The sequence below is a fragment of the Oncorhynchus kisutch genome, linkage group LG7 (assembly GCF_002021735.2).
Source record: "Oncorhynchus kisutch isolate 150728-3 linkage group LG7, Okis_V2, whole genome shotgun sequence".
Taxonomy (NCBI): Eukaryota; Metazoa; Chordata; class Actinopteri; order Salmoniformes; family Salmonidae; genus Oncorhynchus; species Oncorhynchus kisutch.
The window spans coordinates 34625110-34646145 of NC_034180.2; the positions used below are offsets into that span (position 1 = coordinate 34625110).

At 45.6% G+C, this 21036-nt stretch overlaps 1 protein-coding gene across 1 annotated transcript in view; it reads right to left on the bottom strand.

Annotated features, from left to right (window-relative positions):
- The window catches only part of LOC109894526 (ryanodine receptor 3), a 77457-nt gene that overhangs the window by 8034 nt on the left and 48387 nt on the right, over positions 1-21036 (bottom strand). The window contains exons 52-73 of the mRNA XM_031829002.1: positions 20643-20984; positions 20154-20394; positions 19882-19969; positions 19669-19761; positions 18156-18326; positions 17932-17991; positions 17686-17820; positions 15330-15442; positions 10980-11076; positions 9484-9593; positions 9173-9224; positions 9011-9064; positions 8812-8911; positions 6207-6286; positions 6035-6111; positions 5850-5923; positions 2237-2254; positions 1553-1633; positions 1308-1396; positions 1085-1213; positions 866-970; positions 42-123 (exon numbers count right to left, since the gene is read on the bottom strand). Coding sequence (XP_031684862.1) covers positions 42-123; positions 866-970; positions 1085-1213; positions 1308-1396; positions 1553-1633; positions 2237-2254; positions 5850-5923; positions 6035-6111; positions 6207-6286; positions 8812-8911; positions 9011-9064; positions 9173-9224; positions 9484-9593; positions 10980-11076; positions 15330-15442; positions 17686-17820; positions 17932-17991; positions 18156-18326; positions 19669-19761; positions 19882-19969; positions 20154-20394; positions 20643-20984 — 2391 coding nt within the window. The remainder of the gene's footprint in view (positions 1-41; positions 124-865; positions 971-1084; positions 1214-1307; positions 1397-1552; positions 1634-2236; positions 2255-5849; positions 5924-6034; positions 6112-6206; positions 6287-8811; positions 8912-9010; positions 9065-9172; positions 9225-9483; positions 9594-10979; positions 11077-15329; positions 15443-17685; positions 17821-17931; positions 17992-18155; positions 18327-19668; positions 19762-19881; positions 19970-20153; positions 20395-20642; positions 20985-21036) is intronic.

Below are 21036 nucleotides of genomic sequence, written 5' to 3' on the forward strand. Positions count from 1 at the left end.
CCATGATGAGTCACGACTGAGATAAAAAGGTGTAATAGAACCTTCCAGAAGGGAGAGCATCATCACAATCATGTCCTTCTGCAGGTCCAGCAGCTCCTTCAATAAGTCAATCTGACTTGAGTCCTGGGGGGACAGGAAACAAAAGCAACTTTGAGACACATTCTGCACCCAATCAAGGTTAGTGCTGCTCTGTCAGGGGCCAGTCCATTGCTAATATCCCAGAGCGCCATTTGGATAGATCAAGGCCCTCTGCGAGCACTGGGACCCGCTACTGTAGGATTCGCTAGGCCCCAACCATCCATCAGCACATGGCCTAATGTCATTCTGCTGGGCCAGAGCAGATGGCTGGGAGGGGATGACTCGTTTTGGGCCTCCCCAGCATGCAATAAATCTGAGGAGGGACTTTGATTAGCTTAATCAAAACGCACCCAGCAGCCCTGTCAATCTGGTCACTTGCAAACAGCCCTGCCCCTCCGGATAACCCTGAGATAAGCCGAGGCGGTCTAACGGTCCGAGAGGTTTCATTCTGATCCCACCTGGGTTATTGGCTACAAAGCACATCCAAGGTGTCTTGCTGTGGGAGTGATGGATCACATAGACTTCATGACATTTCAAATGAAGGTAGGGAGAAAAGCCTGTCACCAAGGCATGCTGCAGAGAACATCCCTGAACTAAGAGGGACCTCTTGTGGCAACAGCTGATTGGTAAGAAAGTCAGGATGTGAACTCTCCATCCACATACAGTTTGATGTTGTATCACACTAACCAGATGCTATTCAGTTTCATATCTGAATTGATAGATCTAATATTGAGCCACTGGTTGACAAGGAGTGAGTTGATTAGAAAATGGTCCTTAGTTGTATTACCTGTGAGAGCTTCATCTGCATATTGGCAAACACATGCAAGAAGCCCACCACTGCATCCCATAGCCTGCTGTGGGCCAGACTCTGCTGGTTCCCAATACACGGGCCCTGGGGACACACAGAGAAGATATCACTATAGTCAGGACGATAACCATGATTAACCATACAACGCATTCCTGTCCGTGAAGGTTAGTTTCTTCCAACCCAAGAGGCTTGTGTTACCTGTATATACTCAGTGAGAGAGTTGAAGATCTGCTTAGCCACAGCCAGGGCTTTGGAGAAGTTCCGCTGGCCAGCCTCATCCATGATGTCTTTCCCAGAGTAGTACCAGTAGAAATCACTGATGGATTCCTAATATTGGATAAATCAACATGGAACACATGATACTGTAAACAGACATTACACATAAAGCATATAGGGAGTGAAGGTGGGGATAGCATTTTACCTGCAGACGGAGCAGGTAGTCCACAGTGCTGATGATGATATTTACTGTGGTTGTGTTTCCTGTCTGAGTCCGCAGGAAGTTTTGGAAGTCTGAAGAAAGGGAAAGGGGGTCAAATGGAAAAAAGAGGATCCCTTTCAGCAGAGTACGGTAATGATATATATTGAACTTTGTCACAAGTAGGCTACAGTAGGTAAACTAAGGCGTATTATTGACGTACGGTGTTCTGTGTAAAGTGTTGGACATACCGTTGTTGTGTCCCTCGCAGAGCAGTTGCAGAAACCTAAACAGATCCTTAGTGAACTCATCGTTCTGCAGTACCTTGGAACCTGGAAACAGGAGATGAGATTGACGACGGTCCCCTTTGGTTAGGAGGGGGCTAGAAACCAGATGACCCCCCCAGCTTGATCTAACACAAGCTTACACCATGGCCAGCATAACTGTCACTTCCCTACAAAGCTGCTGTATAGTCCTCTAGCTCCTAGACTAGGATACTTTGTCATGGAAGTCTTATGCTCTCTATGAGACATTCATATCACTTTGACTTGATATACATACTGGACAGAGGTGAGGGATAATAGGAATAAAACTGAGCTTTGTTGCTCGGTCCTTCAGATGCAAGCAAAGCTTTGGACATTTTGTTCTTATTAATAATTTACTTTATCAATTAATATTGGTTAGTAATATCAATATAAAAAAGAAATAAAAGTTTCCACACACAACAAGCAGACAAGCAGTAACTTTGTATAGGAGAGAGAGGTAAGAGTCAGTTGGGTCTAAAGCTATATGGCTTATTGAGCATGCATGTGTTCCTTCAGATCAGAGCAGTAGGTTATTATCACATTCCAGACTGAGGGGAGGGGGAAGAGGTGGGAACTGGACGAAGAGCAATCAGGATGGCGAAATGAGTAGAATCTAAACCGTGTATTTACCCCGCTCACTCACGTTGACTGCGACCGATGAGTTAAAAAATGATAAGAAGAAACAAACAAACAAAAAAAGCAGACATAAGCAAAGTAGAAGACATTGAGTTTCAATAAGAAGTAAGGAAGAAGAAGAGAGATATATCTACATCATTTTAGAAGTTGGACATACAGTAGACATGCGGTTAACAGTCTCGGGTAGGTAGGTCTACAGGTTCTGCTGCACAGTTTGCCAGGACTGGTGTTAGACGGGGAGTGAGAATCACTACAGGACTGCAGTCACCATCACATATGCCTGGTTACATGAGATGGGAACGAGCTGGAGTATGTATGAGAACATACCCATTTACTGTATGCGCTCCATTAGATCCAACAGCTTCTATGGTGGGTGATTTACATTGTGTATAGATCTGTTGTTTTGGAGTTTTTTATCTTGTTGACAGACAGTATTCGGACATCACGTGACTGAGGAACATACCGTAGCACAGGTTTACCTGCCCAATGAACACAGACACAATGGGCCAGTTCATTTTGCATGGCCCGGTGCCCCGGGTGGTGGAGATGTCACTTAAGGACCAATGGAATGATGTAAAATGTGCAATCTCTGCCTACTCTGGGAACCGGGCCATGCAAAACGAACTCGTCCAGTGACATATGTGACATGGAGATGAGCTTTTCCATCACAAACAAAAGAGCGAATGTGGCACGCTAATTCTGTATCATGTGGCTGTAATAGCCCTATCACAGGACTTCAAACACAACAAAAAGACCTGGGCCAATCATTAGCTGGTGGGTTGGACATTGGCTGACCAATCATAATGGCAAGGGGTGTATCCTTATGGATTGCTGTTATTGCTTGTGCATAAGGTTGTCGGAATTACTAGCCTCCACATGCAGTTCTGACATAACATTACCTTTGTCACTATGGAGTAGGGTACAGTAAATCTTTATTAATGAATTACGTTTCTCTACGGGCAGATTCAGAATGGACAAGGTGTTAATAGGAACACAACGACCACTGGCTGTAGCACAAGCAGTAAGAGCAAACCACAAATAATCACATTAGTGGAATAATGTAATTTTAGACTGGTTTCGTCTGTGAGCATTGATTGGTTGGAGATCAGAAGACAGGTGACTTGTGACCCTGTGGCTGGGTGGGAGGAAGGGGGCAGGGTCAGATGAAATCAACATGGAGTAACATTGAAATCAACATGACCTACTTAACATTTATATGTTATACTTGTGTAGGGTTTTAGACACTTAAGAAATGTGTATGGAGCATCATGGGTCAGCATTTGGTAAGAGCACCAAGTGGACTTGACTCTCAAAAGTAAGAAAATAAATTGTCATCTTATAATCAAACAAATCTACAATTACTTTCCTATAACACTAAACATTTATAAGATATGCATGTCTTTCTGTGTGTTGACAGGAGAGAGAGAGGTTACAGTGCATATGGCTGTCTGAGGTAGTGTTGACAGGAGAGAGAGAGAGGTTACAGTGCATATGGCTGTCTGAGGTAGTGTTGACAGGAGAGAGAGGTTACAGTGCATATGGCTGTCTGAGGTAGTGTTGACAGGAGAGAGAGAGAGGTTACAGTGCATATGGCTGTCTGAGGTAGTGTTGACAGGAGAGAGAGAGAGGTTACAGTGCATATGGCTGTCTGAGGTAGTGTTGACAGGAGAGAGAGAGAGGTTACAGTGCATATGGCTGTCTGAGGTAGTGTTGACAGGAAGAGAGAGAGAGGTTACAGTGCATATGTCTGTCTGAGGTAGTGTTTGCAGGAGAGAGAGGTTACAGTGCATATGTCTGTCTGAGGTAGTGTTGACAGGTGAGAGAGGTTAAATTGTGTTTACAGGAGAGAGAGGTTACAGTGCATAAGTCTGTCTGAGGTAGTGTTTGCAGGAGAGAGAGGTTACAGTGCATATGTCTGTCTGAGGTAGTGTTGACAGGTGAGAGAGGTTACAGTGCATATGTCTGTCTGAGGTAGTGTTGACAGGAGAGAGAGAGGTTATATTGCATATGGCTGTCTGAGGTAGTGTTGACAGGAGAGAGGTTACAGTGCATATGTCTGTCTGAGGTAGTATTGACAGGTGAGAGAGGTTACAGTGCATATGGCTGTCTGAGGTAGTGTTGACAGGAGAGAGAGAGAGGTTACAGTGCATATGGCTGTCTGAGGTAGTGTTGACAGGAGAGAGAGGTTACAGTGCATATGGCTGTCTGAGGTAGTGTTGACAGGAGAGAGAGAGAGGTTACAGTGCATATGGCTGTCTGAGGTAGTGTTGACAGGAGAGAGAGAGAGGTTACAGTGCATATGGCTGTCTGAGGTAGTGTTGACAGGAGAGAGAGAGAGGTTACAGTGCATATGGCTGTCTGAGGTAGTGTTGACAGGAAGAGAGAGAGAGGTTACAGTGCATATGTCTGTCTGAGGTAGTGTTTGCAGGAGAGAGAGGTTACAGTGCATATGTCTGTCTGAGGTAGTGTTGACAGGTGAGAGAGGTTAAATTGTGTTTACAGGAGAGAGAGGTTACAGTGCATAAGTCTGTCTGAGGTAGTGTTTGCAGGAGAGAGAGGTTACAGTGCATATGTCTGTCTGAGGTAGTGTTGACAGGTGAGAGAGGTTACAGTGCATATGTCTGTCTGAGGTAGTGTTGACAGGAGAGAGAGAGGTTATATTGCATATGGCTGTCTGAGGTAGTGTTGACAGGAGAGAGGTTACAGTGCATATGTCTGTCTGAGGTAGTATTGACAGGTGAGAGAGGTTACAGTGCATATGTCTGTCTGAGGTAGTGTTGACAGGAGAGAGAGAGGTTATAGTGCATATGGCTGTCTGAGGTAGTGTTGACAGGTGAGAGAGGTTACAGTGCATATGTCTGTCTGAGGTAGTGTTGACAAGAGAGAGAGAGGTTACAGTGCATATGGCTGTCTGAGGTAGTGTTGACAGGAGTGAGAGAGAGGTTACAGTGCATATGGCTGTCTGAGGTAGTGTTGACAGGAAGAGAGAGAGAGGTTACAGTGCATATGTCTGTCTGAGGTAGTGTTTGCAGGAGAGAGAGGTTACAGTGCATATGTCTGTCTGAGGTAGTGTTGACAGGTGAGAGAGGTTAAATTGTGTTTACAGGAGAGAGAGGTTACAGTGCATAAGTCTGTCTGAGGTAGTGTTTGCAGGAGAGAGAGGTTACAGTGCATATGTCTGTCTGAGGTAGTGTTGACAGGTGAGAGAGGTTACAGTGCATATGTCTGTCTGAGGTAGTGTTGACAGGAGAGAGAGAGGTTATATTGCATATGGCTGTCTGAGGTAGTGTTGACAGGAGAGAGGTTACAGTGCATATGTCTGTCTGAGGTAGTATTGACAGGTGAGAGAGGTTACAGTGCATATGTCTGTCTGAGGTAGTGTTGACAGGAGAGAGAGAGGTTATAGTGCATATGGCTGTCTGAGGTAGTGTTGACAGGTGAGAGAGGTTACAGTGCATATGTCTGTCTGAGGTAGTGTTGACAGGAGAGAGAGAGAGGTTATAGTGCACATGTCTGTCTGAGGTAGTGTTGACAGGAGGGAGGTTATAGTACACATGTCTGTCTGAGGTAGTATACTGTTTCCCCTCGTTTATCTCTCCTCACTTACTTGATCCTTCCTCAGTCACCATCCCAAGACCTTCTGCTTTGTTTTGCCTTTCGAATGCATTCAAATCCAGGACACTAATGAAGTTCAAAGAAAGAGACCCAACATCATTTTCAACACGTACGGTTTTGCTTTGCTTGAATGTCAAACCGTCAAAGATTTGTTTGTGTATTGTGAGATCATTTTACCTGCAAGACTGCATGAGTCCTGATAAACTCTTGAAAAAGCCAGCATCTCTTTTTTCCTTCAGATAGTCAAGCATTTTCTACAAAAAGGAAATACACAATACAATTCGAGCTGCACTGTACCATTGTACATACTGAAAAAATGTATATGGATTCCATAAATATTCTAATATACCTGCTGAACCAGTATGTTGCCCCCGTTGAGTATAGAGATGCCCAGCTTCAAGGTAAAGGTCACCATGGGCCCAAGTGAACCTGAAGAGGACAATCAGTAATCACATTATTTGTGTGTGTGTGTGTGTGTGTGTGTGTGTGTGTGTGTGTGTGTGTGTGTGTGTGTGTGTGTGTGTGTTTGTCTTTGTAAGAGTGTTCCCCTGTACTTTATTTATTTATATATATATATATATTTTTAGGTGGTAGATCAGCTTTAATATTGCAGATAGATTGCACCTTCCATCAATGTAAGTGTCTGCATCATTTCCAGTCCCCCATATATTTATTTGTAATGATTATTTATTATTTTCACCCTAACCCTACCATCCCTCCCCTAATTGGAGTAAACTAATGGAAAACAACACTTAGGCTTCTACTTCCAGCTTATACATACTGTCACACCCTGACCTTAGTATTCTTTGTTTCCTTTATTATTTTGGTTAGTGTGTGACGAGGGTGATATGTGTTTTTTCCTGTCTAGGGTTTTTGTATGTTTATGGGGTTATATCTAGGTGTTTTTACGTCTAATTCTAGTTTCTTTTTATGTCTATGGTTGCCTAGATTGATTCTCAATCAGAGGCAGCTGTTTATCGTTGTCTCTGATTGGGGACCATATTTAGGTAGCCATATTCCTTGGGTATTTCGTGGGTTATTGTCTATGTGTAGTTGCATGTCAGCACTAGTTGTTTATAGCGTCACCTTCGTTTTGTTTGGTTAATTTGTTCAAGTGTTCTTCGTGGTTTTCGTTAATAAAAGAAGAATGTATTCTAATCACGCTGCACCTTGGTCTCATCGTTACAACGAACGTGACAGAATAACCCACCAAACAAGGACCAAGCAGCGTGAAAAGGAGGAGCAGCGTATGATGGAGCAGACAGCATGGACATGGGACGAAATACTGGACGGTAAAGGATCCTGGACGTGGGAGGAGATACTGGCAGGAGAGGATCGACCTACCATGGAGGCAGGTGGAGATGGAACGGCGACGACATGTGGGTACACGACTAGCACGGAAGCCTGAGAGGGCACACGAGGAGATTGGCTGTGTCAGGTAGGAGACCTGAGCCAACTCCTTGTGCTTACCGTGGGGAGCGTGTAACTGGGTCAGGCACCGTGTTATGCAGAGTTTCGCACGGTGTCTCCACCGCTATTCTAGCCCGGTGTGCTCTATTCCAGCTCCTCGCATTGGCCGGGCTAGAATGGGCATCCAGCCAGGAAGGAGGGTGCCGGGTCAGCGCTCCTGGTCTCCAGTATACCTCCTTGGACCACGATATCCTGCGCCGGCTCTGCGTACTGTGTCTCCGGTGATTCTGCACAGCCCAGTGCGTCCTGTGCCAGCGCCCTGCATTTGCAGGGTGAAAATAAACATCCAGCCAGGACGGGTTGTGTCAGCTCTACACTCCAGACCTCCAGTACACCTCCACAGTCCGGTACGTCCTGTGCCTGCTCCCCGCACTCGCCCTGATGTGTGTGTCACCAGCCCAGTACCACCAGTGCCAACACCACGCGCCAGGCTTCCTGTGCGCCTCCAGAGCCCAGTACATCCTGTTCCTCCATCCCGCACTCGCCATGAGGTAAGTGTCCCCAGCCCAGGAGTCACCAGTGCCGGCCCAGGAGTCACTACAGTGCGCCTCGCCAGTCCAGAGCGTCCGGCGACAGTACCCAGTCCAGATCGTCCGGCGACAGTACCCAGTCCAGAGCGTCCGGCGACAGTACCCAGTCCAGAGCGTCCGGCGACAGTACCCGGTCCAGAGCGTCCGGCGACAGTACCCGGTCCAGAGCGTCCGGCGATAGTACCCAGTCCAGATCGTCCGGCGACAGTACCCAGTCCAGATCGTCCGGCGACAGTACCCAGTCCAGAGCGTCCGGCGACAGTTCACAGACCGGAACCTCCCGCGACGGCCCCCAGCCCGGGGTCTCCCGCGACGGTCCCCAGCCCGGGGTCTTCAGCGACGGTCCCCAGCCCGGGGTCTTCAGCGACGGTCCCCAGCCCGGGGTACCCATCGAGGGTCCCCAGCCCTCAGTGTAAAGAAGGGGGGCGGCGTCCTGAACTTTAGTATTCTTTGTTTTCTTTATTATTTTGGTTAGGTCAGGGTGTGACGAGGGTGATGTGTTTTTGTCCTGTCTAGGGTTTTTGTATGTTTATGGGGTTATATATAGTCTAGGTGTTTTTATGTCTATTGTTGCCTAGATTGGTTCTCAATCAAAGGCAACTGTTTATCATTGTCTCTGATTGGGGACCATATTTAGGTAGCCATATTCCTTGGGTATTTTGTGGGTTATTGTCTATGTGTAGTTGCATGTCAGCACTAGTTGTTTATAGCTTCACGTTCGTTTGTTGTTTTTGGTTAGTTTGTTGAAGTGTTCTTCGTGTTTTTCGTTAATAAAATAATGTATTCTAATCACGCTGCACCTTGGTCTCATCGTTACAACGAACGTGACACATACTACATACATTTTACAAACACAGTATATTTTACAATAGTTATCTTTGTATGTTTTTAGTCCCATCCTTCAGCTACCCTCAACCATTCCCATCTATCTCTGAACACCAGAACACCCTGTACCTTTGCTGGCACTGATCATCTGTAACACCATCTCAGCAGCTCCTCTGTCATGCAGTCTGGCCTGCTGGTACAGAGTCTTCTGTTTCTCCATCTCTTTTTCCTATCAGGTCAACAAACAAACCCCATGTAAACAAACAGCTCCTTACAAAACCATTTGAGACTAGTCAAATCTAAAACCTTGATGGGAGATCCAAAACACCTCAAACGTTTTCTCTTTTCCTTCATCTTCCTCTTCTTCATCTTCTGCACAACTCTAAAGAAAACAAGCGAGAGCTTTGTTAGCCAGGTCTCTGACCTCTACATGACACTAAAGATATGAATCCAATAACAAATCAGCAAACAATCCTTATAGGCTTTGTACCTTTGCCATCATGTCTGCATATGCAATATACAAAGGATCCTCTTCCAAAGAACTGAATGAAAAAGCAGGATAAACGTATGTGAATAAACTTTGCATAACTCCATAATAAACAAGTATCTCAGGTGCATGACGAAGAACAAATGTGACACAATTACTTGTGCCCGAGTGCTTCTCCTTGCGTGGGGAGAAATGCTGCAGTGATTTAGTTTAATGTGCCAGTTTATTAGCCAAGGGATACACCAGCAATATTACACAGCACAGATGGAGCTAGCAGCATGATGCCAGGTGCACAGGTGTGTGTGTGTGTTTACCTCCGCTCAGTGAGCGCATTGTGACTGAAATGCAGGATGAGCTGATGAAGAGGGTCTGGCTGCATCTCTGCCTCCTCCTCTTCCTCCTCCTCCACCTTCAGTTGGGTCTTCTGCACAAACACCCAGTCACACAGAGTACATCAGAGTACAGCCTGACACCCAATCACCTGTCATATATACAGTAGCAGTGCCCTTGACCCTCTGAGAGTGACTAAATGTGCCTGCTGTACACTGAGCTGATACAAATCTTATAGATTGAACTTCTAAATCAGTGTGCTCTATTTTGAATTAGTGATATTTTAATAATGGAAGTTAAAGTTGTTCAAATTACACTGCAACACACTTTAAAAATAACAATTGCTAGAAGGCCAAGGTATCTAAACAAAAATATGGATGGTTATTATCCATATGCAGTAACCACTGCCATGTCATAAGTAGTCTTACCTTACTGCGCATCACTTACCTCAGAGACAACAGGGTGTACTTGATCAACAGAAACACATTGAAATGAAAGATGCATAATGTGCAGTCAAACCCTGTCTCACTGAAGCATGGCCCATGGAAAAACACAGACTGAGTGTATCTCAACAGGATAGCATTACGGGTACGGCACGCCACTCCTACATCAGCAGACCATGCAGGCACACACACAGGGACATACGCACAGCACATTTAGATGGTACAGCAGTGTCCAGGTTAACGGTGTCAAGGTGTGTGCTCAGTAGAGATAAAGAGAGGAAGATGGAGGTTAAGCATGACTCTCCATGAGCCTGATCCATACTCTATAATACTCTATACTAGTCTACCACTGTATCGCTATGACAGTCACAGACAGAGAAGAAGAGAGAGCACCAGGAAAGGGTGGTGCAAAAAGAAGTGTTCGATGGGATACTATTCCACATGGTCATCTCTTTTAAGATGTAACCACTATCCCCGCATTTTAAGTCCACAATATCTTATAAAGTGTTATAGAGTGTTTATAACCATTGTATTAATTGCTGTTTTGATAAATGTAGCCAATTCTAATACTTACACAGGACAGAATGGTGTTTTTGAAGAATTTCTGATAAATCTAGAATCAAAGTTGTAAAGAAAGCAACCCTTGCAGGGACAGTTTTCCTTAATTATTTTATTACAACAAATTCCTCAAACGACATGAATATGACACGATAATGTGTCCATGGTGCGACAGAAAATGTGTGGGATGGGGGACAGCTCTAGAACCGGATAACAGTACAGTACAGCTGGCAGCATGGCACTGACATCCAGACCGATGTCATGCGTGCCTGGGAAGGCATTTCGTTAGCAAGGAACAGATCAATATGGAGTCAGGGGCAAAACATGGATGACTGGCGGAACACCCGAAGTGCTTGGCAGGCATTGTGCTGGCGAAGAACTTGGGTTGTGGCACGGCCAGGTGAGGATGGATAGGACAGGCTAGTACCACAAATAACACAGAGAAGGCTGGGCACTGTGAGGACAGGTACAGTACTTACTGCCAGGTCCTGCACTAGCTTCTCTTCAAAAGAGTACGTCTCTGTCTCTATCCATATTCTCTGATAGCCCAGGAGGAAGAGGTTAATAGAGCGATGCCTGGGGGTGCAGAGGGAGATGAGGAGGGTTAGCAGGGTGGGCCAGGGGGAGAGGAGAGGATCGGGGTATTACTTTAAGAATGGTTCATACTTTTTAGTATGGCACTGGAACATCCAACTGGTCACTGTGGAGAAACACTGAAAAAACACAGACTGAACTGTACCCCCAAATTCATAACCCTGTCATGTATACACCAGTAAACAATTATCACGGAAGATATTTATTTTTTAGAAACATCTATAGTGTACTATGATGATTAAAGCTAAATAAAATATGGTATAAATTACAGAGACATCAGTACAGAAACCTAGAATTTAGGAGAAAAATACTTTTGGGTCAGAGTGAATATTTTTGTAATGAGTGTAGCTCCCAGGCCGACCAGTCAGAATGCCAGTTGGATCACTGTATGAGAGTTACAGGAGGAAGGAAGTGGAGGTCACAAACGTTGTCTGAACATTACATTACCATTAGCATGGAGAGCAGACTGTCATAGTCTGTGATCTCATGCATTTTTTCAAGCCAATAGAGTCGGTAGGCGTTCAGGAAGTAATTATTACTTTTGTGCCTGAGGGGAAGTACAGTATAGTAATGTCTTTCAGGAGAGAACAGAGAGAAGGTGAAGTACAGTATAGTAATGTCATTCAGGAGAGAACAGAGAGAAGGTGAATTACAGTATAGTAATGTCATTCAGGAGAGAACAGAGAGAAGGTGAATTACAGTATAGTAATGTCATTCAGGAGAGAACAGAGAGAAGGTGAAGTACAGTATAGTAATGTCATTCAGGAGAGAACAGAGAGAAGGTGAATTACAGTATAGTAATATCATTCAGGAGAGAACAGAGAGAAGGTGAATTACAGTATAGTAATGTCATTCAGGAGAGAACAGAGAGAAGGTGAATTACAGTATAGTAATGTCATTCAGGAGAGAACAGAGAGAAGGTGAATTACAGTATAGTAATGTCATTCAGGAGAGAACAGAGAGAAGGTGAATTACAGTATAGTAATATCATTCAGGAGAGAACAGAGAGAAGGTGAAGTACAGTATAGTAATGTCATTCAGGAGAGAACAGAGAGAAGGTGAAGTACAGTATAGTAATGTCTTTCAGGAGAGAACAGAGAGAAGGTGAAGTACAGTATAGTAATGTCATTCAGGAGAGAACAGAGAGAAGGTGAAGTACAGTATAGTAATGTCATTCAGGAGAGAACAGAGAGAAGGTGAAGTACAGTATAGTAATATCATTCAGGAGAGAACAGAGAGAAGGTGAAGTACAGTATAGTAATGTCATTCAGGAGAGAACAGAGAGAAGGTGAAGTACAGTATAGTAATGTCATTCAGGAGAGAACAGAGAGAAGGTGAAGTACAGTATAGTAATGTCATTCAGGAGAGAACAGAGAGAAGGTGAAGTACAGTATAGTAATGTCATTCAGGAGAGAACGTGAAGTACAGATGTACTATCTTCATTTAACCAGTTTCTCACAGCATGAAAATAATCCTGCAGCAACAGGAAATGTACATTATTATGTGGATTATAATGGACATTCTTGTAGGATTTGATACATTTTTCATTAGGGCTAATCAAGTCTGACATTTTAAAGTGGAAATTACAAACTTCAGAAGCCTTTTTAAACCTTGAATACAATGCAAGTTTGCATTTGATGCTGCGCAGGAACAGAGAATGTTCTCTGTGACAACAGAGTTATAACATTAAGAAAGTATGTCTGTAGTAGACACACAGTAGTAGAGACACAGTAAGACGCGTGGTAAATCACTGAAACAAGGGTATGTAATAGTTTTTGAGGTGGTGGAAATGTAAGCTAACAGTTGGAGGAGAAAAGTACACAGACATTTCATCAAATGTCCTCAACATAGAATGTCATTCTTTCAAAAACATTACTCTGACTGAGAAGGCTAATGCTTACTCATTACTCAACTATGTGAGGCAATGTCATATTCCTAAAAGAACACCAATAACTAGGTGAAATGAGTCATCTGGTGTCGAGGAGCGGCAACAAAGCACACATTAAAGATGGCCGACCCCAGGTTGGGCTCCTAATTGTTTTTCTCCCTGCTGTCTCTCCTCCTGGGTCTCTGTGATTGAGTTACAGTGCAGCAGGGCATGAAATTGCTCGTGTCCTTTTCTATTCCTTGATAACTGGCCGAGGCGAGTCATTTGTCGTACAGATTGGGGGAGGGGAGCTTCACATTAAATACAGTGTCTGGAGCCTAGGAAAGAGGGGTGAGACTCGTGAGGCAGAGAGAAAGAGAGAGTGTAGGGTTAGCTTGGAAACAATGCTAAACTGTACACAGCCTGCTGCCTGCCAGTACCGACATCAGCAGCTGGGGTATTTGGTTCTAATATTTGACTTGGAGTCCCCAAATCAAATCCAATTGTATTTGTCACAGTCGCCAAATACAACAGGTGTAGACATTACTGTGAAATGCTTAGTTACAAGCCCTTAAACAATGCATTTCAAGAAAAAGAGTTAAGAAAATATGACAAAATAAACTAAAGCAAAGAAATAAAATAAAATAAAGAATTAACAATAAAATAACAATATCAAGGCTATATACAGGGGGTACCAGTATAGTAGAGGAAATGTGTACATGTAGGTGGGGGATGGGGCATTGTAAGAAGCCCAGGTGGCCATTTGATTAATTGTTTGGCAGTCTTATGGCTTGGGGGTAGAAGCTGTTAAGGAGCCGTTTTGGTCGGAGACTTGGCGCTCCGGTACCACTTGTCTATGACTAGGGTGGCTGGAGTCTTTGACAATTCTTTGGGCTTTCCTCTGACACCGCCTAGTACATAGGTCCTGGATGGCAGGAAGCTTGACCCCAATGATGTACTGGGACATACGCACTACCCTCTGTACAGCCTTACGGTCAGATGCCGAGCAGTTGCCATACCAGGCGGTGATGCAACCGGTCAGGATGCTCTCGATGGTGCAGCTTGCCAAATATTTTCAGTCTCCTGCGGGGGAAAAGGTATTGTCGTGCCCTCTCCACGACTGTCTTGGTGTATTTGGAACCATGATAGTTCGTTGGTGATGTGGACACCAAGGAACTCGAAACTCTCAACCCACTCCACTACAGCTCCCCGTCGATGAGAATGGGGGCCTGGTTGGCCCACCTTTTCCTGTAGTCCACGATTAGCTCCTTTGTCTTGCTCACATTGAGGGAGAGGTTTTTGTCCTGGCACCACACTGCCAGGTCTGACCTTCTCCCTATAGGATGCCTCGTCGTTGTTGGTGATCAGGCCTACCACTGTTGTGTCGTCAGCAAACTTAATGATGGTGTTGGAGTCGTGTTTGGCCACGCAGTAGTGAGTGAACAGGGAGTACAGGAGGGGACTAAGCACGCACCCCTGAGGGGCCCCAGTGTTGAGGATCAGCGTGGCACATGTGTTGTTGCCTACCCTTACCACCTGGGGGTGGTCTGTCAGGAAGTCCAGGATCCAGTTGCAGAGGGAGGTGTTTAGTCCCAGGGTCATTAGCTTAGTGATGAGGTTTGTGGGCACTATTGTGTTGAACACTGAGCTGTCGTCAATGAACAGCATTCTCACATAGGTGTTCCTATTGTCCAGGTGGGAAAGGGCAGTGTGGAGTGCGATCGAGACTGCGTCATCTGTGAATTTGTTGGGGCAGTATGCGAATTGAAGTGGGTCTAGGGTTTCTGGGATGATGGTGTTGATGTGAGCCAAAACCAGCCTTGCAAAGCCCTTCATGGCTACAGACTTGAGTGCTACGGGGCGGTAATCATTTTGGCAGGTTACCTTCACTATCCTGGGCACAGGGACTATGGTGGTCTGCTTGAACAAACTCACGCAGGGGTGACGGTGAGAGATATTTGGAACTCACATGTGAAAAGGTTAATTGTAGATCGTCCAGTTTATTTTCCAATGATTGCAGGTTGGCCAATAGTACAGAATACGCCTCTGAATTCTGACCTCCAGTCTCGACAAAGCATTATATCCTTCGCGTCGGACTCGTTAAAGAAAAAGTCTTTGTCCAGTTTGAAGTGAGTAATCTCCGTTCTAATGTCCAGAATCTCTTTTCGGTCATAAGAGACGGTAGCAGCAACATTATGTACAAAATATTTGACAAACAATGCGAAAAAATACATTTTATAGCACAGTTGGTTAGGAGCCCGTAAAACGGCAGCCATCCCCTCCGGCGCCATTACACTACATTCAGTCAGCTAATGAATTTGTTTGTAAAGGAATGTGACTATAGAAAATGGAGACAGGTGTGTGGTACCTGGGCAGGTTGTAGAGAGGAGCCATGCGGAAGCAGGCCACCACCGCACGCTTTCTCTGCTTGGACAGCAGCTTCTGCCACACACACTTCTTAGACCTCAACGGCTGCTCAACCTACATTGAATAAATGAAGACAAAATATGTACTGTGTTATATATATCAAATGATATAAGGAGTATGGTTTGGAGCAGAAGTATGAGTATATCATGCTGAGTATAGATCTATGATCAGAGAAGCAGGACATAAAGGATCCAGGATATAGGACACAGCCAGGATATGGAGATATAGGACACAGACAGGATATGGAGATATAGGACACAGCCAGTATATGGAGATATAGGACACAGCCAGGATATGGAGATATGGGACACAGACAGGATATGGAGATATAGGACACAGCCAGGATATGGAGATATAGGACACAGCCAGGATATGGAGATATGGGACACAGCCAGGATATGGAGATATAGGACACAGCCAGGATATGGAGATATGGGACACAGACAGGATATGGAGATATAGGACACAGCCAGGATATGGAGATATGGGACACAGCCAGGATATGGAGATATGGGACACAGCCAGGATATGGAGATATAGGACACAGCCAGTATATGGAGATATAGGACACAGCCAGGATATGGAGATATAGGACACAGCCAGGATATGGAGATATAGGACACAGCCAGTATATGGAGATATAGGACACAGCCAGTATATGGAGATATGGGACACAGCCAGGATATGGAGATATAGGACACAGCCAGTATATGGAGATATGGGACACAGCCAGGATATGGAGATATAGGACACAGCCAGGATATGGAGATATAGGACACAGCCAGTATATGGAGATATGGGACACAGCCAGGATATGGAGATATAGGACACAGCCAGGATATGGAGATATAGGACACAGCCAGGATATGGAGATATAGGACACAGCCAGGATATGGAGATATGGGGCACAGCCAGTACATGGAGATATGGGACACAGCCAGGATATGGAGATATAGGACACAGCCAGGATATGGAGATATGGGGCACAGCCAGTATATGGAGATATGGGGCACAGCCAGTATATGGAGATATGGGGCACAGCCAGTATATGGAGATACGGGGCACAGCCAGTATATGGAGATATGGGGCACAGCCAGTATATGGAGATATGGGGCACAGCCAGTATATGGAGATATGGGGCACAGCCAGTATATGGAGATATGGGGCACAGCCAGTACATGGAGATATGGGGCACAGTCAGTATATGGAGATATGGGGCACAGCCAGTATATGGAGATATGGGGCACAGCCAGTATATGGAGATATGGGGCACAGCCAGTATATGGAGATATGGGGCACAGCCAGTATATGGAGATATGGGGGCACGGCCAGTATATGGAGATATGGGGCACAGCCAGTACATGGAGATATGGGGCACAGCCAGTATATGGAGATATGGGGCACAGCCAGTACATGGAGATATGGGGCACAGCCAGTATATGGAGATATGGGGCACAGCCAGTACATGGAGATATGCGGCACAGCCAGTATATGGAGATATGGGGCACAGCCAGTATATGGAGATATGGGGCACAGCCAGTATATGGAGATATGGGGCACAGCCAGTATATGGAGATATGGGGCACAGCCAGTACATGGAGATATGCGGCACAGCCAGTATATGGAGATATGGGGCACAGCCAGTATATGGAGATATGGGGCACAGCCAGTATATGGAGATATGGGGCACAGCCAGTATATGGAGATATGGGGCACAGCCAGTACATGGAGATATGGGGCACAGCCAGTATATGGAGATATGAGGCACAGCCAGTATATGGAGATATGGGGCACAGCCAGTATATGGAGATATGGGGCACAGCCAGTATATGGAGATATGGGGCACAGCCAGTACATGGAGATATGCGGCACAGCCAGTATATGGAGATATGGGGCACAGCCAGTATATGGAGATATGGGGCACAGCCAGTATATGGAGATATGGGGCACAGCCAGTATATGGAGATATGGGGCACAGCCAGTACATGGAGATATGGGGCACAGCCAGTATATGGAGATATGAGGCACAGCCAGTATATGGAGATATGGGGCACAGCCAGTATATGGAGATATGGGGCACAGCCAGTATATGGAGATATGGGGCACAGCCAGTATATGGAGATATGGGGCACAGCCAGGATATGGAGATATGGGGCACAGCCAGTATATGGAGATATGGGGCACAGCCAGTATATGGAGATATGGGGCACAGCCAGTATATGGAGATATGCGGCACAGATATAAGACGTAGAAAACTGGATGTACTGTAGGCATTAAGGATGCAGCCAGCCACTGACCTGCTCCAGATGAAAGACTGCAGCTGAGATGCTCTGGACCCGGAACACTGTTCTCTCAGGGTCTGGAGGCCCCTCGTTCTTCACCATCACATCCTTATACAGGTTCAGCTGCCACCGCACTGCAGGGTCCTCTGACTGGGGATGGGTTAGCGCAGTGTAGGGCTTAGAAAGCATAACTGCTGTTTGATACAGAGGTAATGTTCTAGTTTAATGAATGACAGTAATTCATCATTTTCTCTAGCTCACCTTATCTTGAAGGTGCAGATTCTGCCGCAAATGCTCCTTCACTTCATCATCTGTGTCTTTCTGTTGAGTAATATGAGGAAACAATTAGATATACCATTCATGAATCGTACCCAGTTGTTGACCACCTTTGATGACCGAAAAAATTTAATACTGGTCTCTGCTGAGTATTGTGTAGTCGGTAACACCTGACCCCAGACCAGTGTGGGCTAGGCAGGCCGTCTCACCAGGATATAGCGTGTCTTTGCCAGGGAGATGAGCTCCTGGTCCCCGGGGGTGCACATGTTGAGTCCAATGGGCAGCATCTTCTTCAGGGCAGCCACGATCAGGGAGGTCTGGATGGAGTAGAACTCTCCTCGTTTCCTCTTATGCTTCCTCTCCTGGTCCTGACCCCCTGACTGATACCAGGACGGAATGAAATGTTAATAACTTCACCTGGCACTCACTGAAAAAAGACACCACTCTATGTATAGTAGTGCACTAAAGGGAATAGGCAGTAATTTGGGACACAGTCTAGTCTTTTCTCTATGTCTACCTTTACTTTTAAATTGCTACCTTGACCTGACTGTGCTGTATTGCACTGGAGCTTATTTAACAGTTTGAGAGCACACAGCACAGCACACCACACGCTGAATTAAGCCCGTGGGTAGCAGAGAGAACCAAGGCATTTTTTCATCACCAGCAAAATCTGCAGAGGCTGTGCCAATGAAGCATTTCAAATTGAGCTATAGCCTGAAAGCAGCATTAGCCCACAGTTTGCCTCTACCCATACAGTGAGGTATTATTCAAGAACGACTACACTGAAAAAGGGTAATGGAAGAAGCTGGCACAAAGGAGACACAGAAACACAAGAGAGACAGAAACACAATTAACTGTATGTATGGGTGCACACACACACACACACACACACACACACACACACACACACACACACACACACACACACACACACACACACACACACACACACACACACACACACACACACACACACACACACACACACACACACACACACACACACACACACACACACACACACACACACACACACACACACCAGTGCAGGAGCTGAGTGACTAAGAGACACAGCCAGTAGAAGGCAGGAGCCACACACACCTGGGTACCCATAACCCAGAAACACCATTGACATGTGATCATGTTATTTGTCATGGGCGTGTTGACTTTCAATAACAGAGATGGGACGTGGTCGGCCCATAAGGGAATGAGAAACACTAGTTATGATGTTAGGCGGGTCTGATGATGGAAGGCCGATAGGTGTTAATGATTGGCTGATGTAATGTGTTTACAGATAGGCAGGGCACGCCAATGGCTGCTGCCTATGCCAGTGAATGGAGTGTAAACGCAGACAGGATAAACATTTAAAAAAAAATAAACAATCAACAAATCTATTCCCTGTCCCTGAGGTGGTGACATGGCCGCTGGTTGGCCACGGGGGATATGAGTGTTAGGGTTGCTGCAGTACTGGAGCAGTGAGAGAGAAAGGGCTGCCTCTGCAGAATGAAGCCCAGTAACAAGGCTCAGCTGGAGAGCGTGCTGACAGAGAGTAGTGGGAGGTTGAACTGAGGTTAGCAGGGTTAGGATGTGAACATACATGACCACACGGGCTGCAGACTGCTTCAAGAGTGTAGAGTAGAGCTCTCCACCACTGAAAATAAGGGGAAGATGCAAAACTGTTTTGACTGTCTCAGTAAGCAGGCACATAATAATAAATGCTACCTTTGACATCTTGATCTTGCTATCACCAGTCAGGAATGACAGGTTGTTGATTTCATTCTGAACCACAAAGTTCTGCTCTTCCCTTTTGAAGTTCTGAGGAAAGAGTAATAACAATGTATGAAGAAGACATTTCTGCTTTGTTTACTTCTCATTCTGAGCGTCCTCCCCATTGTAACTGTTAGTTTGTCCATTGTTTTCAAGGAGAAATCGTACATGTGATTTGCACCAGAGGATGAAGATCTCAGCCACCATTCTGAAGAGTTCATTGGAGTCAGCGTCTGGTTCTTTCAGCCACCTCGACCTGCAGGACAAAGAGGAGAGGAGCGATGAACCCAAATACTATATCAATATAATATCCTCTGCTCCAAAGCCTTGCTACCAAACTAGTACACTCCTTCATTACAATAGGTCCTATGGTAAAAGTAAAACACACCCAAATCATGCCACTGTAAACTACTCCATTACCCAGGGTTCAGCGGGCTCACCTGTTGTTGTCTACATAGCGGATGAGCATTGGGTAGAAGGCGTAGAGGTCTCTGCAGAGCACAGCGAACTCATCCAGGATGAGCAGCTCAGCCTCCTGGGTATCTCCCTTACTGTCAGCCTTCAGTAGCTCCTCCTCCGACACCACCTTCACTGTCTTCTTCTTCAGCTTCTCCAGTGTAGGCAGGAAGTGACTCTTCAACAGAACAGCCCTGGCCTTAGTGATGATGGGCTGGGCGTACACTGCACACACAGCAGTCGTAGTGACAGACACATAGTTAGTTGTTTTATTATAAATGAAAAACAAAACAATAGAAAAGCTGTCTTGCTAGGAATGCAAAAGACAATCCCTTTTCAGTCTGGTTCATCTGATCAGCACTGTATACAAATTCAAAGACAGTTTTGCCCTCAAAACCAGTTTGTTTCCTAAAGCTCCCATCCAATGTGACAGACTGCTGTACACTCCCACACAGTATTGCAACCCAGCTAACCTGCGATCCTCTTCATCCAGGAGGCCTCGTCGATGCCCAGGTTGCTGTTGAGAATCTTCAGGATGTTTCCCAGGATGAGGCTGAGGTGTTCTGAGGTGACAGTGGTGGAGAAGACACTGCCCCCAACACTTCCCCCGCTGTGCGGAGACGCCTGGTTCTCTGGGCCCTTCTCCCACCAGTAGGACAGGTAGTTACACAGCATGGGTAGCACCACCTCGATGACGTGGGGCATCTCTGTGTAGCGCGCCCCAGACTCAGACATGTCGTTGATGTCCTTCATCAGGACGTCTAAACGAGGCATCTCCGGACACATCTCCTCCACCGCGTCTGGCATGCCCAGGACTACACAGAATCAGATGAGCACTATTTTACATGCACAGGTAAAGAACCATTA